The 17,505-nt window shown below is 35.4% G+C and overlaps 1 protein-coding gene across 1 annotated transcript in view; it reads right to left on the bottom strand.

Moving 5' to 3' along the window:
* The window catches only part of ADGRV1 (adhesion G protein-coupled receptor V1), a 280,088-nt gene that overhangs the window by 181,548 nt on the left and 81,035 nt on the right, over positions 1–17,505 (bottom strand). Inside the window, exons 50-68 of the mRNA XM_057404316.1 lie at positions 17,120–17,242; positions 16,788–17,010; positions 16,131–16,335; positions 14,947–15,093; positions 12,919–13,174; positions 10,612–10,820; positions 9,747–9,920; positions 9,133–9,315; positions 8,193–8,372; positions 7,392–7,556; positions 5,933–6,050; positions 5,270–5,393; positions 3,928–4,066; positions 3,605–3,790; positions 3,058–3,290; positions 2,431–2,579; positions 2,130–2,331; positions 1,416–1,635; positions 71–310 (exon numbers count right to left, since the gene is read on the bottom strand). Of these exons, the coding sequence (XP_057260299.1) occupies positions 71–310; positions 1,416–1,635; positions 2,130–2,331; positions 2,431–2,579; positions 3,058–3,290; positions 3,605–3,790; positions 3,928–4,066; positions 5,270–5,393; positions 5,933–6,050; positions 7,392–7,556; positions 8,193–8,372; positions 9,133–9,315; positions 9,747–9,920; positions 10,612–10,820; positions 12,919–13,174; positions 14,947–15,093; positions 16,131–16,335; positions 16,788–17,010; positions 17,120–17,242 (3,476 nt within the window). The remainder of the gene's footprint in view (positions 1–70; positions 311–1,415; positions 1,636–2,129; positions 2,332–2,430; positions 2,580–3,057; positions 3,291–3,604; positions 3,791–3,927; positions 4,067–5,269; positions 5,394–5,932; positions 6,051–7,391; positions 7,557–8,192; positions 8,373–9,132; positions 9,316–9,746; positions 9,921–10,611; positions 10,821–12,918; positions 13,175–14,946; positions 15,094–16,130; positions 16,336–16,787; positions 17,011–17,119; positions 17,243–17,505) is intronic.

The following is a 17,505-nucleotide window of genomic DNA, read 5'->3' as shown; positions in this document are numbered from 1 at the left end:
GATCTCGGAAAAAAAACAGACCAGTGTCAACAGACATCTCAGAAGGAAAAAAAACCCAACAGTGACTTACTATTAGTGCAATGCTATTTGCCTTAGAATCTATTTCTGTTTCCCCTTCTAGAAGTCTCAGTCTAATAATGAAGGTCTCCTGAACTTCAGCTTCAGTATGAGGATGGATTTGTAGATTAATAGTTCTCAGCCCTCCTTCTCCTTCTCCAAAATAGAATGATCCATTCACAGGGTCACCAATGTCACTATTCATGGGAGATAAAACTTCTTCTGAATTAGGTCCCAAGATGTCCCAATTAATCTGTGGACAATACCAGTTTCAGATTTAGAGCGGTAATATGGCATCCCAGAGGGAGAAATGACAGAATACCACAAGTGACATAAACATTCTTCTATCTGATAACTAGATATGTATAAGTCTTTGCTAATACAGAACACAAAATATTCACACTGAATTCTATGTGGTAAAATATATAGTCATAATAAACATGACACATTCCAAAATGAAATTTTGAAGTTAGTTAAACACAGTACCTGTTTATTAATTTCTAAGTATTAGTATATAAAAAAAATGAAAATTTGATTTCTTTGGCACTTAACAGGAAACACATGGGCCAGTTTGTATTTCTCTCTTCCATCATTTGTGTCACAAAGCCCCACACATGAGTACTCACAATCAAAACTATTCCTGTCGTGTGATATCAAGACTGAGAATTACAAATATTTCCTTCAATAAAAGTTTTTAATATTTTAAATTATGATTCTTACTTTTTCAGAATGATTAAAAGCTACAGTATTTTTTAAATTTCCCATAAATTAGATTGCCTTTGAGGAATTCAAATTCAGCACTTTAAAATTATTAATTTGCCCATTTCACTGTTTTCTAGTTTTCCCCAATGACTTCTAGAATAAGTCAAAGAAGACGAAGGTAATTTTTAAGTGGTGGAGTAGGAGGCTTTAATGCCAATCTTCCAGTCATTTGCCAAGACTGTAGAAGGCCTGCCCTGATTCATATTTATAACTTCACTTTGTCACTCGTCTCTATAGAGTATTAAAAAAAAAAATAAAAATCTAGAGAACACAAAGTAAACAATATACTGAAAAAAATTTGACTAGCTTTACTATGTAATTTGTCTGACTTAAATTAGTAGTGGTGTATTAGATTAATCATATTTTCAACAGGATTAGTCAGCTATTTCCAAAAAAAAAAGCACACAAGACCATAATAAAAGAAAGAAAGCAGAAGAAAGACAGTATTAGAAGGGTAACAACATTTTCTGTTATACTGCAAATATATGCAATTATCCTAGTAGAAATCAGTCACAAATAAGCTCTTGAAGAAAAAAAGCAGGAGCTTTTTGACCTGGTCAGTGGAAAGCATTCAATCTTGGAGAGCCAAAGCCCACCTGTGTCTCCCCCAACAATTTTCCAGTCCTTTCCAGCACTAGGGACACTGTCGTAAGTGTATCAGGGTTTGGAAGAATAATTTGACTTTGGTTGAGAAATCGGATGATCCCCTCAGGGGAGTCACTCTTAGCAATAGTGACCTGGCTCACTAGGTGAGGCCCAAGGACTGCTCCACCAGTGGCTCCTGTCAGGTGGATTTCAAACAGCTCTGCAAATTCACTGCATGAAAAAAGAAAAAGTGTTTCTGAGATATCTGAGAAAGAAAATAATTAAAATTATTCTTAATGATTCAGCCACGCACCCAGCTGGATCTGTTTAAAGGGGTACAGAAATCATCCCCATAAGCATACAGCAGAAGAGTCCTCCCACATGCAAAGAATGGTGATATCCGAAATAAAATTAACGTTCTACTTTTTACTTATGTTAAATTAAATATGGCAGAATATTTTATTATTCACAGCAGTACTATTTACACCCAAGATTTCTGACAATCTAATTTAAAAAATGTATTTTTTTCATAAAATTTAACAAACAGGAATGATGAAACCCTAATAATAGCACTTTTACCCTCCACCTTTTTAAATTAAGATGATTTTTCAGCACTGCATAAATTTGTTTTTTAATTCCAATTCTACACACAGGCATGCTGCACATGCTGAAAAAAAGATTTCTCAGAAGTAAAATGGTGAATAAATATCTGAAAAATGTATTACCTTTCTTCATCATCTATAATAGAGATGTAAATAAAAGTCTGGTTCTGGCCGTGATAAAAAATGACAGAATTATTATGGATGACATAGTCAACACCATTGGGAAGTGCAGAAATACTTCGAGAAAGAAAATCAGCTGTTACATCACCATAAGTTCCACGCTTCCTCACAACTGGAATCGTGATTAATCCAGCATCCTCTTCCACTGCAAGAGTAATTGAGAAAAAGTAATTTTATTTCAAAAGTTATGCCACAGCCACAGACTTATCTTCTAAACCACAGTGAAAACTGGAGGTAAACTGACCCTGTAAGAGGATATACTGCGGATCGAATTCTATGATGCCTTCTGCATTATCACTTTTTGCAATAGTGACTCGAACTGTGGAGATATTTCCTATTACTGGAGGTTGATCTAGCTGTAGACCATTTTCTTTTATGGTAAAATCAAATCCACTTGCAAGAATATAAAAAAAAAATAAAAAGAAAGAACATAAAAATATTATTGTGACAGTATTAAGATGCAGGCATGTCAATTTTTGAATTACCACAAATACTTTTATTTTCTGACAGTTATCATTGAAGACTTTTGGTCACACTTTTTCAAACTATTATATAAGCAGAAAGAGTAATTTATTCACACAAACATGCATATTTCTTTTTTGCTTTCTCATTTGATCTTCTTATTTGAATTTCATGAAACTTGGCAACTTGCATGTAATGTATGGACTTTTAGCTTTAATAAATCTTAATCAGCAAAATCTTTATACTAATATTTAAATAATTTGCTTCCTCATGCACCCAATTTCTATTGCAGTTACCATGCTGGCTGTTTTTCGAAATTTTACAGTAGTGACTTTATGCAGGTAGATTAGATTCCAAATACAGTTTGTTCTTCTGCTTGTAATCAACCAACTGGGAATTTTGTCTTTACCTTCCTTGGAGTTCCACTTTGGTAATCATCACTGAAAAGTCTTCAGGACCTTCAGGAAAGTCATCATCATGGATTTCAACCAAAATTATTTTACTTTCCTCATGTGGTTCAAACAACAGTTCCCTTACTGTGAGAGTAAAATCAGTTCCTTCCTCTGCAGTCCCATTTATTATCTGAAAGCAAAGACGCACTTTGCCATAGGATCCCCTGGAACGCACAATACTGATGTTAACCTGAGGGAAAGAGAACATTTTCTTTAAAAAATAGCTCTATTTTTCTGTGACAGTTGCCTTTAGGGGCTTGTTCTAAAGGCATCTTTTCAATGGTTCTCTCAGGTAACTTTGCTTAGCAAGTACAGAGTGCACTTAATTTTGCAGGTAGCCTTCTTTCTTGGAGTATTAAAAAACTCTAAAAAGTACAGCCAGCCATTCTCAGACTGTGTTGAGAAATGTAGACTTAGATTTTTTTTTTCTAAAGTTAAGCATAAATCTAGCAACAGTATTAACATATATCAATACTTTACATAAAAAGGAATTTTAATTAGTACCCATTTTTCTTCTTCGGTTGTTTGGAGTAGTTCCCGTGTAAATGTAAACTCTCCATATGGAAAATCACTGGCGGCCATAGTAATATTTGCTGTGCTGCTAGATTCATTTATGAGTCCTCCATCACTAATTCCAGTTAGCTGAAACTGGTAGTAATGCTTCTCCTCAGGACTGTTGTCATCGACAGTCTAGGGAGCAGAACAAAAGAAAGCTAAAAGAATTAAAACTATTTCCAGGGAGAGAGGTGTAACTAATTTTAATTAAGATGCTAACAAAATAAAAGGAATTACTTGCAATAGCTAGTCATGTAAAATCTCTCATATACCTGTATCAGAACAACTGCTGCAGACTGCCTGTCTCGCATTGTCAAGGTCCCTGATGTCTCAACAAATTCTGTGTGATGAGAAGGTGTTATATTCCAATGTATTATGATCTCACCAAAAATCCCTGGGCCACGTGTCAGGCTGCAGACAAGAACGCAAACACAGATTTTATTTTCTACATTTCATATTTAATATCCAATCCAGAGACAAACAGTATATGATATTGTTCTGCATGAAAGAAATGTTATCAGCATTGTGAAGCTTGAATTTTAATGTACTAAGCCTACTGAGATTTTAAAGATCTGTAAGGATCTTAAGTACTATTAAGATCTTTAAAATTCCCTCTTCAGAGCAATAACATATCTGCGGTTTTGTTTAATTTACCTGTGTTGGGAGGTATCTAGAGCTGCATTTTTACCAAGAGTTTTTTTAAGGTCTCTTTTAAGGTTTCTTTGCATATGTATAGCCCAAACACAGGGGATGAAACCTGAGATCTCTTAGTTCCATTCTCCTCTTCTGGAATTAGGCACACAAAAAGAAAACGGGATTTAAGGGTAATGCCTAGAGGCAATTTGGGGTTTAAGGCAGAAGGACACTAGAATACTACTGTGAGATCACTTGAGAAATGTTCTGTCTGCTGCTTGTCTAAAAACCTAGAGCCTAATTCTGCTCATGACATCAGTCTTGGTGAACAAAGTCATGGCAAAAAATTTGTCCATACCTAACACAATCTACTACATAATCTACAACAACTGCTGCACAAGGCATCACTTTGTCTTATGGGCTTTTCAGGGTAGCATAAGAAGCTATTCTGTTGCTTTTATTTGCTGGTTCACCAAGGCAAAGTGTTGTAATCCTTTTTCCAGTACTCTTACAAGGTGTGCGAACATCTTTGTTTACTCATCCTCTTTTCAACTGACTGAATGCAGTGAAATAATTACATCTTGTTCCAACTAAAAACCCAGTTCCTGCTTTGGTTAGGCTAGCCATCATAGCAGTGTAGTGAAATACACTTCAGGAACCAATCCTGAAAAGCACGAAGTATCTTCAAATGCCATTGTTTCCCCTTCCTCCTTTCTTTCACTAGAATCCCTTCCTTTAATGCATCAATGTGTAAACAATCTGAAGACTGAAGGTAGTATTTAGAGCTTTCCAGTAATACTGAAAAGACGCATAACATATTCTGCCCTTCTTTAAAAACAAGTATCTAATTTTAAAAATAGTTCTGATTTTAGAAGTGATAATGAAATGCAGCACTCAACAAATTCTTGCCAAATGTGAAGTCATATAGCTGTTGAAATGGTACTCTTGTCCTTCCTTTGGAAAAATGAGTGATGTACCCACCTAATAAGAGCACTTCCATTATAATTTCCTGAAGGTTCTCCAATCAGAACATGCTTGGATGAATGGGCTATCCCAACCACCCCAGAAGCTCCTTCATCACCCACAATAATGACAGTTGCAACACCTATGAAAAGAACAAAGCTTCTCATAGTAAATGAAAACTAAATAATGACCTAACTTCGGTAAATTTTGTGACATGAGTGGTTAGTGCCAGCTTCCAAGAGAGCCCATGGAATTGCCTGTCCTGGAAGACATTCAGAATTTGAGTGGACAAGGCATACAGCAGCCTGATCTAATTGTGAAGTCTGTTACTTGAGCAGGGTTTGCAACTATAACCCCCCTTACAAACAAAATAGTTCTACGATTCAAAAAGGTCTGAACCTGGTTTGCTTATTTTTGTTAAGGAATTCTTTACAATGTTACCCATCTTAACACAAAACTTTACGCCAAAAATTAATTTAGAATAAAAAAGTATGATCTAAGGTTCTATTTGATTTCTTTGGCCGATGAAACAATTTAGGGAAAAAGACTATCAGTCAAAACTGCTACCAAGTAACTGTACACAAAATACATAAGCACTGCAGACTAAAAGAATATGAACAGGCTTACTAGAATTCTCATATGAAATTACTCAAAATTGCAGGTAATGAATTAATTCCTTACCATTTACAGGGGATATCTCTGCATCACCAGTAGAGACTAGCTGTATGGTAAATGTTTCATTACCCTCCAGCAGACCATCTTGTACCGCATGTAAAACAACCAACTTCTGGGATTCAGTCTGTATCATGTAAAATAAGAAGATACATAAATAAAGTATTTATAACTGAACAAAATATGGTATTATAAAAAAGTTTTTTTTTTTATTTAACAAATCAAGTGTTAAACATGCATATGCTTGATATATTCTGTATTTTTTTTAATATGATATTTCTGATCTGGCTGAAATGTTTTCTCACAGCTTAATAAATACTACAAATTTTCTCTCAAACATTGTGTACTCCCCAGAAATATCCTGGCTATTTTCAACTGACTAACAACTGAAATTACTTTGAAATTGTATTCATATAGAAGTTTTCAACCTAGAGGAAAGTTTCTAGACAATTTTTTCCATCAGAAAGTTCATGTTCAATAGTGTGCATACATTCTAAGGACTAACATTATTAAGGTTAGATATATAAGGTCCTAGCAAATTCCTGTCTAATCCACATTTTTGGCAGTGGGCAGCAGCAAATGCCCAAGATAAAAATATAGGAAAAAAGTAGGCACACATTGCATATCTTTAGTACACCATACATACATACTTGTATTCTTACAGCTATACATATACAAGAACTTCAGGGACAAAAAACAATATTTAGCCTATCAGCAGAGAAAGGATAGCAAAAAATGACAGGAAAACTTTCCCAAATACTGGTGAATCTTACCAAAAAAAGCTATTTTCCAGCTGATTAAAAGAAACTACTGGTATGCATATTTATTTTATGCAAAATAGCCTTGTACAGACAGATTATGCTTTATATTAAAACACTTTTCCTCATTAAATATTTTGAGTCGCTTATAAAAGACCAATATTAAGATAACAACAATAGCTTGACAATATTCAGTGTTTCGGCTCCTAACTTCAGAGCTTTTACTTGCCATGAAACACAAATCAAATCACACTGTTCAGTTTGAAAGTCACTAGGGTGTTTTATTATTTATTTTTTAAAATCTGCCAATTTTGAGCATTCTTTCATCCTTCTCACCCTTTCAATATCAATTTTGCTCTTGCAGTTGTCTGACACTGCAATGGAATAAATGTTCCTGTAATCATTCTTCACATTCAGTGCATTTTGTTTCTCTTTCTTATTGAAAAAACAATTCAAATCTGAAAAGCCCATCTTCCTAATGATTACATTGCGCTGCCTTAAAATGAGGCTGTTGGCTTTGTTTGAAAAAAAAAACAAACCATTGCACACTGCTAACCCCACTGGTTCAAACTGGCCTTTTCCTAGTGTTACGATATTTAGCAACACCATGCTGCTATAAACACATAACAGCAACCACAAAACCATGCATAATAAGAGGAAACTATTTATAAATATAATAGCAAATCACTTATTTGCAATATCAGAAATACCTCATTGAAGTGAAGGGTACCATTCAAAGGGGTCAAATCATATCTGGCTGCTTCTTCAAGAATCCATAACACTTTAACAGCTCCTCGTCCTCCATGACTTCGACTTACAGTGAGCAATACAACTGCAGCAGAGTCATCGGGTGTTTGAGGTTCCTTCACTATTACCTGATGAAGAAAGATGAGGAAAAAGAAGGAAAGGCTGTAGCAAAATGCATCAATACTGACTTGAGATGAATGACAAAAAACATCAACGACAATGTGAAATAAGGACAACAGTGCAAATCAACAGGAAGATAACAGATATAAGGGATGTACTGAATTCTGCTATCAAAGATTAGTCACTCGTGTTATTTCTGTATGCTCTATGACTAAAAATAATTACAGACAGTGAGTCACAAACAGGCACAGCATCAGCAAGATTGAGAGCAGAAGAATCATTCACTGACAAAAACTAAGATGAAATACGTTTTGTAATTTCTTATCTTTACTTTCAGCAATACAGATTATTACAAAACCATTTTAATATTCATCAGACTACCAAAATACTACTTTGGGTGCCCTGATTTTTTTTTAGTGAACTGAATTAAATCGATTCAGTAATGCAGAAATCTGCATTTATGCAGCAGTTTTGTTGTTACAGCCATTCTACACAGCTAGATGAGACAAGCACTAACATGGCTTTCAATGAAGTCATGTCTTCCACTGCAATGAATGCTCACCAAAATCACCTATTTGACACCTAGTGACACGAACTCACTATCCAGCTTTAGCAGAAAAGAGTGCAATCCAAATCAAACTCACGTTCTTTTCTTCAAAACCAAATACTCCAACAGGGGAATCATTTGGTGGAATAGCAACAATTACCAGGGTGTCATCCCCAAGTCTTGCACCACCTGTTACCCTCACCAGGGCAATCCTGAATATCTCAAGAAATTCCACTTCATTGTCATCTATGATTTCAACTTCTATTTGTCCTCTAGCCTGCAGAAAACATTATTTAAAAAAAAAAAAAGTAAAAAAAGAGCAACTGAGTTTCATTTATAATATTTTGTGAATAGCTTGACAAAAAAAAATAAAATAAGTAAATTTTATATAAAAAATGATAAACACTCATTATTTAGTTATGCTTGTTTCTTACCATACTTGTATAATAAGATAACAAAAATTCAAGAGGGGTTTTTAAGTCCACCAACATAAACATTGTGTACTAAAAGCAGCAGACTGCTCTGCTTTGGTACTCGGTGGAAAGTGTAAGTAGACAACATTGTATTTAAGCCAAAATTCTGCTCACAAAGTACATCCTACTTGCCAAAGACCAGTTCTGTTCACTTGGAATCAAAACTGCTTGTGTACACTAAGTATTGCCAGGGGCAGCATGACATTTAAAATTATATGTAGAACACAGCTAAGAAAACATACAGCATTTATAGTAAAGACATGTTACATTACAAATTTTCAGTGTTTCAGGCTTTATTATTAGAAATTACGTTGTCGCTTGTGAAAGACACATTTGGCCAACATTTGGTCAACATTTGGTTGACCAAATACAGCCCTATTTGGTCAATGCTCATGAACGTTCTACATTTCCCTGTTAAGGAACTGAAGTCAGGAGCATCATTCACAGACATAAGGCCATAGATAAAATGCTTTCAATGAAAAGACACAAATTCTGCTGGAAGGAAACATGAGAAACTCTTAAACTGGTAACCTAGAGACAGTTAAACTTTCAGAAAGCACATACCTCCCCATCTGCAAATGTAAGGTTTCCAAATGATGGTGTGAAGTCTTCAAAACTAGCAGTTGCATGAATGGCTTCCCAATACAGAGTTGCTGACCCAAACCTCCCAGCCTGTCGAACAACTGGGAGTTTCAGTATATTCTGTGGTGACGGTACCTCATAACCAACAACAGCTCCAGTTATATCCTGTAAAGACAACAAGAAACTGCTGAGCATCACAGCAACTTTGTTTTATGTTGGTTTAGGGTTTTGTTTGTTTGTTTGTTTTTTATTTTGCATATTTACTTGCAGGTAAAACTAAATGAAAAAATACATAATCACTTGTATATTGGTCTGAATTCAGCATTGACCTTGCTCTGAGCGAAAGCCTGGATTAGATGACATCCTGAAGTCCCTTTCAGAACGTTCTATCACACTAGTCCTGGCACTTTCAGCTATCTAATAAATTCCATATATTAATTGTGAAGAATTAAGATTTACTTGTTTGTCTGGTATCTGGCCTTTTTATCCAGAACAATTTAGTGTCATAAAGCTTATTAAAACACCATCAAAACTGGTCTGAAAACAGAGACTCTCCTGCTGGAATGCTACTTTAAGTACTTTTCATTCAGACTTACCCTTGTAACATTGAAACTAAATACTCCTCTGGCATCATCATTTTCTTCAATTGTTATTTCAGCTATTTCTAACCCAAGCCTCTTCATGCTTGGCTGGCCCCCAGAGGGAGAATCAAGCAGTCGCACATTGGTAATATTGATTATAAATCCTTCCTGTAATTCTGGAACATTATCCTGCAAAAATGTCACTTTTTAAATAAAACGTTGTTAAGTTACAACACATGCAGGAAACTCACTACTTGTAGGCTGCTTACTGTTCAAAAACCCTCGGCACATGGGACCATATAAGCAACCCCTTGCTTTACACCATGTGAAAGGAGAAAAAGGCTGCTTTTGCTGAGCTTTAGAAACTGAAGTTGGCAATCAGATTCCAGATCTGTCAGAACAGCGCAAAGCAGTGCTGGCTATCTGTTGTTTCTCTGATCTATAAGAAAGTTGGCTAGATCTTAGAAACTAAACCAGAACTTGAAAAGTAATATCTTCATTCTGAATATATTTAAGGAATATACATATTTTTGGTAAAATATAGCATTTCCTGAACTACAGAATAAATATGTTAAGAGCATGCAAAGTAAAATAAATCTGTAAAAATCTGTAACAAGTTGAAAAAGCAACATTTATGATTTTTTCCTTTGTCATTATTACATGTTAATTTTGGGACTACAACGAAACAAAGAATTTGGTTCATTCTCATTGATGAGTGCTTGAATTCTTCAGAAAGTGACGGCTGCCATCTGATGAGGCAAGAACCCCACCTCAGCCATTTCTAAAATACTAAATCCTATTTCTGGTATAGAAATGGTACTATTTTCCCTTTCCTTAAAAGACTTTATTAGCTAAAGCCTACTAAAGTTAGACTACTCACAGGCAAAATAGTGACTGTGACAAAAGTCATTGTCATGTTCTCTGCCATAATAATTGTCTTCTTTTCCAGTATGTAATCCTCATTCTCTGTTGCTTGGTTGGAGAGGGGCAGTTCAAGGTTAGGTGCAGTGCTCAGCTGAACTGCAATCTTTCCAACAGACCCTTGTTCTCGAACGATTTGTAAATTAAGAGTAGTTGAATTCACTTGCCCTATAACAAGGAGAGGAATGAAACAAGACACGATTATTTTAACCCTGCCTCTGCTTGACTTTCAGTTCACCTAATTGTACTACAGCTGCTTGCTCGAGCCCACTTCAGTTCTTCTTAGAAACACAATACTTGGATAATTCAATGGGTCAGGCAGATGAGCATGCACAAGTGGGGTGAACACACACAGTGGGTACACCTGGAATGCATTTGAAACCTGGATCTAGAGGAAGAGTAAACCACAGAATGTTTCTAGTTTAAAATGTCTGCTACAAAAACTGTTACTTTGATATGGCCTTTATTTTGTGTTTTTTTTTAATTTTCCTTCAAAACTCCCATCTTACTATTTTGTATGGCATTTACATGTCTAGGAGATCACTGTTGATACTAATACAGAAATGAGCATTGGAGGCAATCACTCTGGTTGTAAATCTTACATTTCCTCCATTCAGATTTTGAAGGAAGTTTTCAAGGCCAGGTTGGATGGGGCTTGGATCCCCTGGTCTAGTGGAAGGTGTCCTTGCCTGTTGCAGGGGGTTGGAACTGCATGATTCTTATCATCCCCTCCAACCCAAACTGTCTGTGATTCTATGATTCTATGAAAACAAGATACACTTATATCAGTCAGGCTCAGATCCCTTTTGGGAAAGAAGATTTGCAAGTTTTTTCCAATGAACCACCAAACAGCACTTGGCTGAAAGTGTTGGGTTTGTGGCTGAAGAAATAGATAATAAGCAACCAGCTTTGTGCTCCCACAATACTTACATGTGCTAAAGAAAGGGCAACACTGATTCCCTTTACAATAGAACTGATGAGGAGGTTTTATCTGCAATAATAATATATTCTGATGGAAAAACGTATTTTCCATAAACTTTATTTGTTAATACGGACAGCATATTGAATTGTCAGGAAATTTCAGTTGGGCTTTTGAAGTATGAATAGGCCATCAGGCAGCTGTTGGAAAACTCCCAGGTTATGGCAAGTGCCAGAACTCCTTGAGACATCAGAGAGGGCAGAAGTTGGAGCATCGCAGCAGTCCTCCTCTAGCCAGCTGCCTGGCATATCCTTTACAATTTCACTTAGACCCTGGGAGAAAAACTGACATAACCTATCAAACATGCAGCTGGCAGGCAGGAAAACCCTAATTCAGTTTTCCTGACATGGAATTCACTCTTCCTCTGCTTCCTTCCTTCCCCTGTCCCACAGAACAAAAAGCTTCCCTTTTTGACCCACTTCATGAGGAAAGCCTTGCTATGTAAATTATTTTAAACAATATATTAACACCATTAAATGGGAAAGTTAGGCTTTTAATCTAAATAGAAGAACTTCATGTATTAGCAATTAGCATCACAAGATGCCAAGATTTAAATAATTTACCCCCTAAACAAAAATTACTTGATAATGTTGATATATGTAATGTGAAATACAGCATATAATGTATGTAATGAAATGCCATAGTCATACATTTTAAAGGCTGTTTCTGGTTAAAAAAAAAAATAGAAAAATGCTGATACATATAAAAATAAAATACCTATAAAATAATACATATAACCATATACATGGTTATATATATTATAAATTATCCTATATATTATAACAATTCTAATGATACACTATAAATCATATTACCTACTATATAGTAGGTACATATTATATGATGTGTATCTTATCATATTATATACAATTAAATTATACATTTTATACTATATATTATATAGCATATACTATAGATCTATCATATATTCTGTGTTATATATCATACATCCTAAATTGTGCATATATATTATCATATATAAAACATATAAAATATGTCATGCATCATATATATAATATATTGTATACTATATATTATACATTGCACATTATGTATTTTGCATTATGTCTTATGCCTTATGTATTACATATTACATGCTATGTATTGTAATGATTATAATAATATGGTATTTTATAATGGTTATAAAATATATATATGATATGTATATAATATATAAACATGATACACTATATATATAAAACCAATATTATAGCTTCAAGAATGCTGACTTTGAAAAAGTTGGCGGTGTTTTTTTTTTTTACCTAAAAATGAAGACACAAGACTTACCTTCTGGCTCCATGACTTTAACAAAGAGGGAGTCCATGTGCCACCCAATCACACCATGTGGAGAGTCACTGGGTAAAATGCTAAGTACAGCTCTTGCCCGGTTGGGGTCAATGACAGCTCCTTTCATGGTATTCTTAACACCCACAGTGGTAACACAGGTGAGTGTGATTTCCACAGTCTCTGCAAGCTCTGCAATACTGTCCGCAAGAATTGTCAGGGTGACTGTGGACAGGGCCTGACCTTCTGAAAATGTAATCTGAAGTTCAGAAAGAGGGAAGAAAAGAAGTCAAACTTCTTCTCAATGCTGTTATACCATTTTTATTCTCTATCAATTAAAAATACACACATATATATAACACACTCATACACACACATACATAAATATACACATATGCACGTATATATGTACCATAGAATCATGGAATCCCAGGTTGGAAGAAACCTCAGGATTATCTGGTCCAACTTTTCTAGGCAAAACATGACCTAGACTAGATATCCCAGAACCCTATCCAGTCGAATCTTAAAGCTGCCCAGTACTGGGGAATCCCCTTCTTCTCTGAGAAGATTATTCCAAAATCAGGACAAAATCTATGATTCTATGAAAATTATTTTGGTATCATTTAGCTGCCTATAGCTATCTGCCTTATAAACAGGCATCCAAACCAATACCTTTTTCTGACAGCTACACTCCAATTTGAGGAAAAATGGTTCAACTGTTTCAAAGTGACCACATATCTTCATTACCACAGAATCACAATGGTTGGAAGGGAATTCTGGAGATCACCTGGTCCAACTGTCACTTCTAAGAACAGGTTCAACCAAAGCAAACTGCTCAGGGCCATGTCCAGATAGGTTTTAAGTATCTCTAAGGACAGAGACTTCACAATATCTCTGAGGAAATTTCCTGTATTCTGCCCAATGCAGGCACAAGACACGGTCAAGAAGCATCTGGCTCCATCTTCTTTAACCTTGACCCCATGCCCCTTACACATAGTTGTAAGATCCCCCCTGAGCATCCTCCCATGTATTAAATGCTCCAATCCTTTCATCATTTTCATGTCCCTTTGCTGTATAAATAGTGGGTGGGCCATTTGGTTAGGTCTCTCAAAAAGGAAGATGTGTCTATAAACAGTTAGGCTTAGGAAACACTTTCACTTATGCTGAAAGATAAACAGAAATTTCCTGTGAACAAGGTATACCTTTGCTTTACCATTCCATCTTTTCCTACCTGAAAGAATATGCAGGGAAATCATGCAGTACCAATCTGGAATGCTCAAGGAAAACTTCAATGATTTCAGTATGCTTGTTTTAGCTTCCTCTATTTCCCCTCTGGTGACTTTTTTCTATTTCTTATCTTATTCCAGACCCATTATTTCCAGTTGTAAAGTTTATTTCTAGAGTCTTTGTCCCTATTCCCTCAGCTCGGGTCTGTACTACAGCTCTAATGTCTCAAAGCCTACAGGTTTTTGTATTTTCTACAGATGCCACTAGGTGGAGGCCTTTGAGAGGAAGCACCCAGCATCTGCCTATCCTAAAGCATGTAAGAGCTTTGGCTAGCAGGAAACTGAATTTTAAAGTGGCTGAAAATCTGAATAGTTTTATAAACAGAAAGAACTGGGACGTGTCGTTATTCTCCTGGTCCACTGAAGCTCTCAAGGTGTATTGGCAAGGTCAGGACAAAGATTCCCACCTATGGAAATTATTTGACACCATATCTGGATATCATAGGAGCAAGAAAGGAAGATGGGAACAGGACACTGTGGATATACATTTCTAATTACTGGAAGTCATCCTGGTCCTTGAATTCCTGGTTCTAGAAGAGTGAGAGTGATGGTGCAGTATTATGTGGTTACCAGAAGTGCCAGAATCACAGGAAAGGACCAGGAAGCAGAAATTAACAGAAGAATTGGTCAATCTAACATGTACTATCCTTCTCCCTCAGTATATCTGCATCTATGGTCTGAGACAATACAGTCAGTGCGTCCTCATATCAGTGGTTATGTATATATGTATCAGATTATTACATACCATTCCAGAAGATGGAAATACATCACTTATGCTCCCATTAGCAATCCACTCCACTGTAACTCGTCCATATGTTCCTATTAAACGTTCAATATTCAAGGTAATTAAGCTGTCCTGTTCCATTTCTTCAACTTGCTTAAATAAAGAACTCTGGAAAACATAAAAGAGCAGAGTTATAACATTATTTTCTTATAAAGAAAACTTTCTTTAGGGGCCTGGGTATGCAATGGGGGCCAGTGACACTGGGCATCAAAAAGTTAATATACTATTAAGTAGCTATATACATATGTGCTTATTAAATTTTTATGTCTTAATTTTCAGATCTACTCAATAATCACAGGTTTCATGGATGTAAGAACTTAAAATGTCAGGCCTCTTTATTCTAAGCCAAAACAAAGTTTCTTTTCTTGGTAGTTTTTTTTGTTCGTTTTGTTTGTTTTTTTTGTGGTTTTTTATTTTTTTTAGTGCAGTATTTATATCCAAATCATATGAAGCACATGACAAAAAAGCACACCTTCAAAGAGACATATTTTTACTGCTTTTACTTTATTGTTGTCCATCCTCTTACAGAAGCCCAGATGCCATGTTTCATTTCAGTAATGACTCTTCTGTGGTTTATATTTTCAGTATGTCTTCAGTATAGATGTGTCTAGATAATTTCTACAGTGTCAGATGATTTAAGAATTAACCACTGCAAATAATACCTCCAGTCTGACATTTTTCCAAAAAAAATATTTTGTTCTGGCAGGTTAACTCATTTAGTTAGTACCTTTTTCAGGGGAAAAGGATCTACAGATTTGTTTACTTAATTCCCTTGATTAACCTTGATTAACCAGTAGTGACTCTATGATGAATTCATAAATGCCATCTGGAAACTGAATTTTTAGGCTGCTGATAAACCAATCTGATAAACCAATGTGTTAATCTAAATGTAAGGGGATTATAAAAATCTCATAATAGGGATGGGCCGTGGAACTGGTTTTCTATCAGCTTGTGTTCTCACATTGCTGTGTGTATCATCACATAGGAATGCTAAATGGATGTTAAAAATCTTCTAATTCAGATTGCTACAAGACTTCAGAAAAACAATCCTGTCACATAGCCCAGTTTACAGTTTTTGTATGTTTGTGTTCCATAATTCAGAAATTATTTATACATATTATAATGATTTACCTTAGATGTTTTACCTGAGCAAATGCAATGACTCCGTAGGCATTGTCATTGGAAGGAATAATTATGTTAACAAAACCATGAACACCAATCTCTGCACCTCCCTTAGGGTTTTTCAACCACACTTTGAAGCATTCTTCCTCCTCTGGGATGATGTCATCCAGGATACTGACTGCTATCACAGCTTCCATGTCCCCAGGCTCAAATATCAATTCACCTGAACTAGCATAAAAAAAACACATCTCAAATAATTATAAACTGAGGATAACTGATTAATGAACTTTAAAAGCACTGCTGTAAATTTAATAAGCTTTTTTTGGAGCTGGAATGACTGTTCATATGCCTAAAGAAATAACAGAGGTTTAAAGTTAGTGGGTTTCTGGTATCTTTTGTTTTTTGCGTTTTTTTTTTAATTATAATGGATCGTAGAATAACTGAAGTTAGTTATGAAAATAATTTCATTTATGCTAAATAAAAACTTTTTTAAAAATCAAGTCATAAATGCAAGTCCTTTTTTGCCATGTGTTAAAGCCAGTCATGAGGCTGTTTGTCTTCAGGTTATATTAAACCTATTAAAAATTTAAAAAAGTTATATAAAAGTTATATATATATGTTATAAATATATTATAAAGTTATGGATATATGAAAGTTATATAAAACATAAAAAAACCTACCTAGGTATAAAATCTGACTGGTTGGAGATAGCAGTCAGCTCATAAATCTGGGAGTGGGATTCTACAGACAGAGCAATCAAGTTCTTACTGGAGTTCAGAGACCTTGCAGTAGCTGAAGTGATATGATCTGCAAATGGGGCTTCCAGCATTACAGAGAACTGGTTCTCTTCCGAGTTCCAAGAATACAGTGATGTTGTGTCCTTACCAGATAGGAAGATGTGAACTACATTGTACAAGGAGGGAAAAAGAGAAACATGCAGTGATATATTTAAGTTCTTGTAATGCTAGAAATGCCCTTGGTAGCACAATGATTCTAATAACATCTAAATTACCTAAACCAGAAGGAGGCATAAAAACATGGATGCCTCTTACAGCACAGACTGGAAGAGACTGGAAGTGTCTAAAAGTAGATTGCCCTGTCTCCCAGATGAAAATTTCAGAAGAATTTCCAGATTCTACAAAGGAGAAAAATGAAAAATTTACATTAGTTTGCTGCTTGTTAGCTAAATTACACACTGATGGCTATTCAAAAGGCAGAGTTTGGCAGCTTTAATTACAAAGTGAGACCTATAGTAAGTGAGGTTAAAGCCATTCTCCCTTGTCCTGTCCCTACAGGCCCTTGTCAAAAGCCCCTCTCCAGGTTCGTTGTTGGCCCGTTTAGTCACTGGAAGCTGCTCTAAAGTCTCCATGGAATGATTCATCCACTGACATTTAAGGC

The sequence above is a fragment of the Pezoporus wallicus genome, unplaced genomic scaffold, assembly GCF_028554395.1.
Source record: "Pezoporus wallicus isolate ANWC-B61680 ecotype Strahan unplaced genomic scaffold, APGP_CSIRO_Pwel_v1 contig_4322, whole genome shotgun sequence".
NCBI lineage: Eukaryota > Metazoa > Chordata > Aves > Psittaciformes > Psittacidae > Pezoporus > Pezoporus wallicus.
Note: the sequence above shows the minus strand (reverse complement) of the source record. Positions and strands in the feature narration are given on the sequence as shown.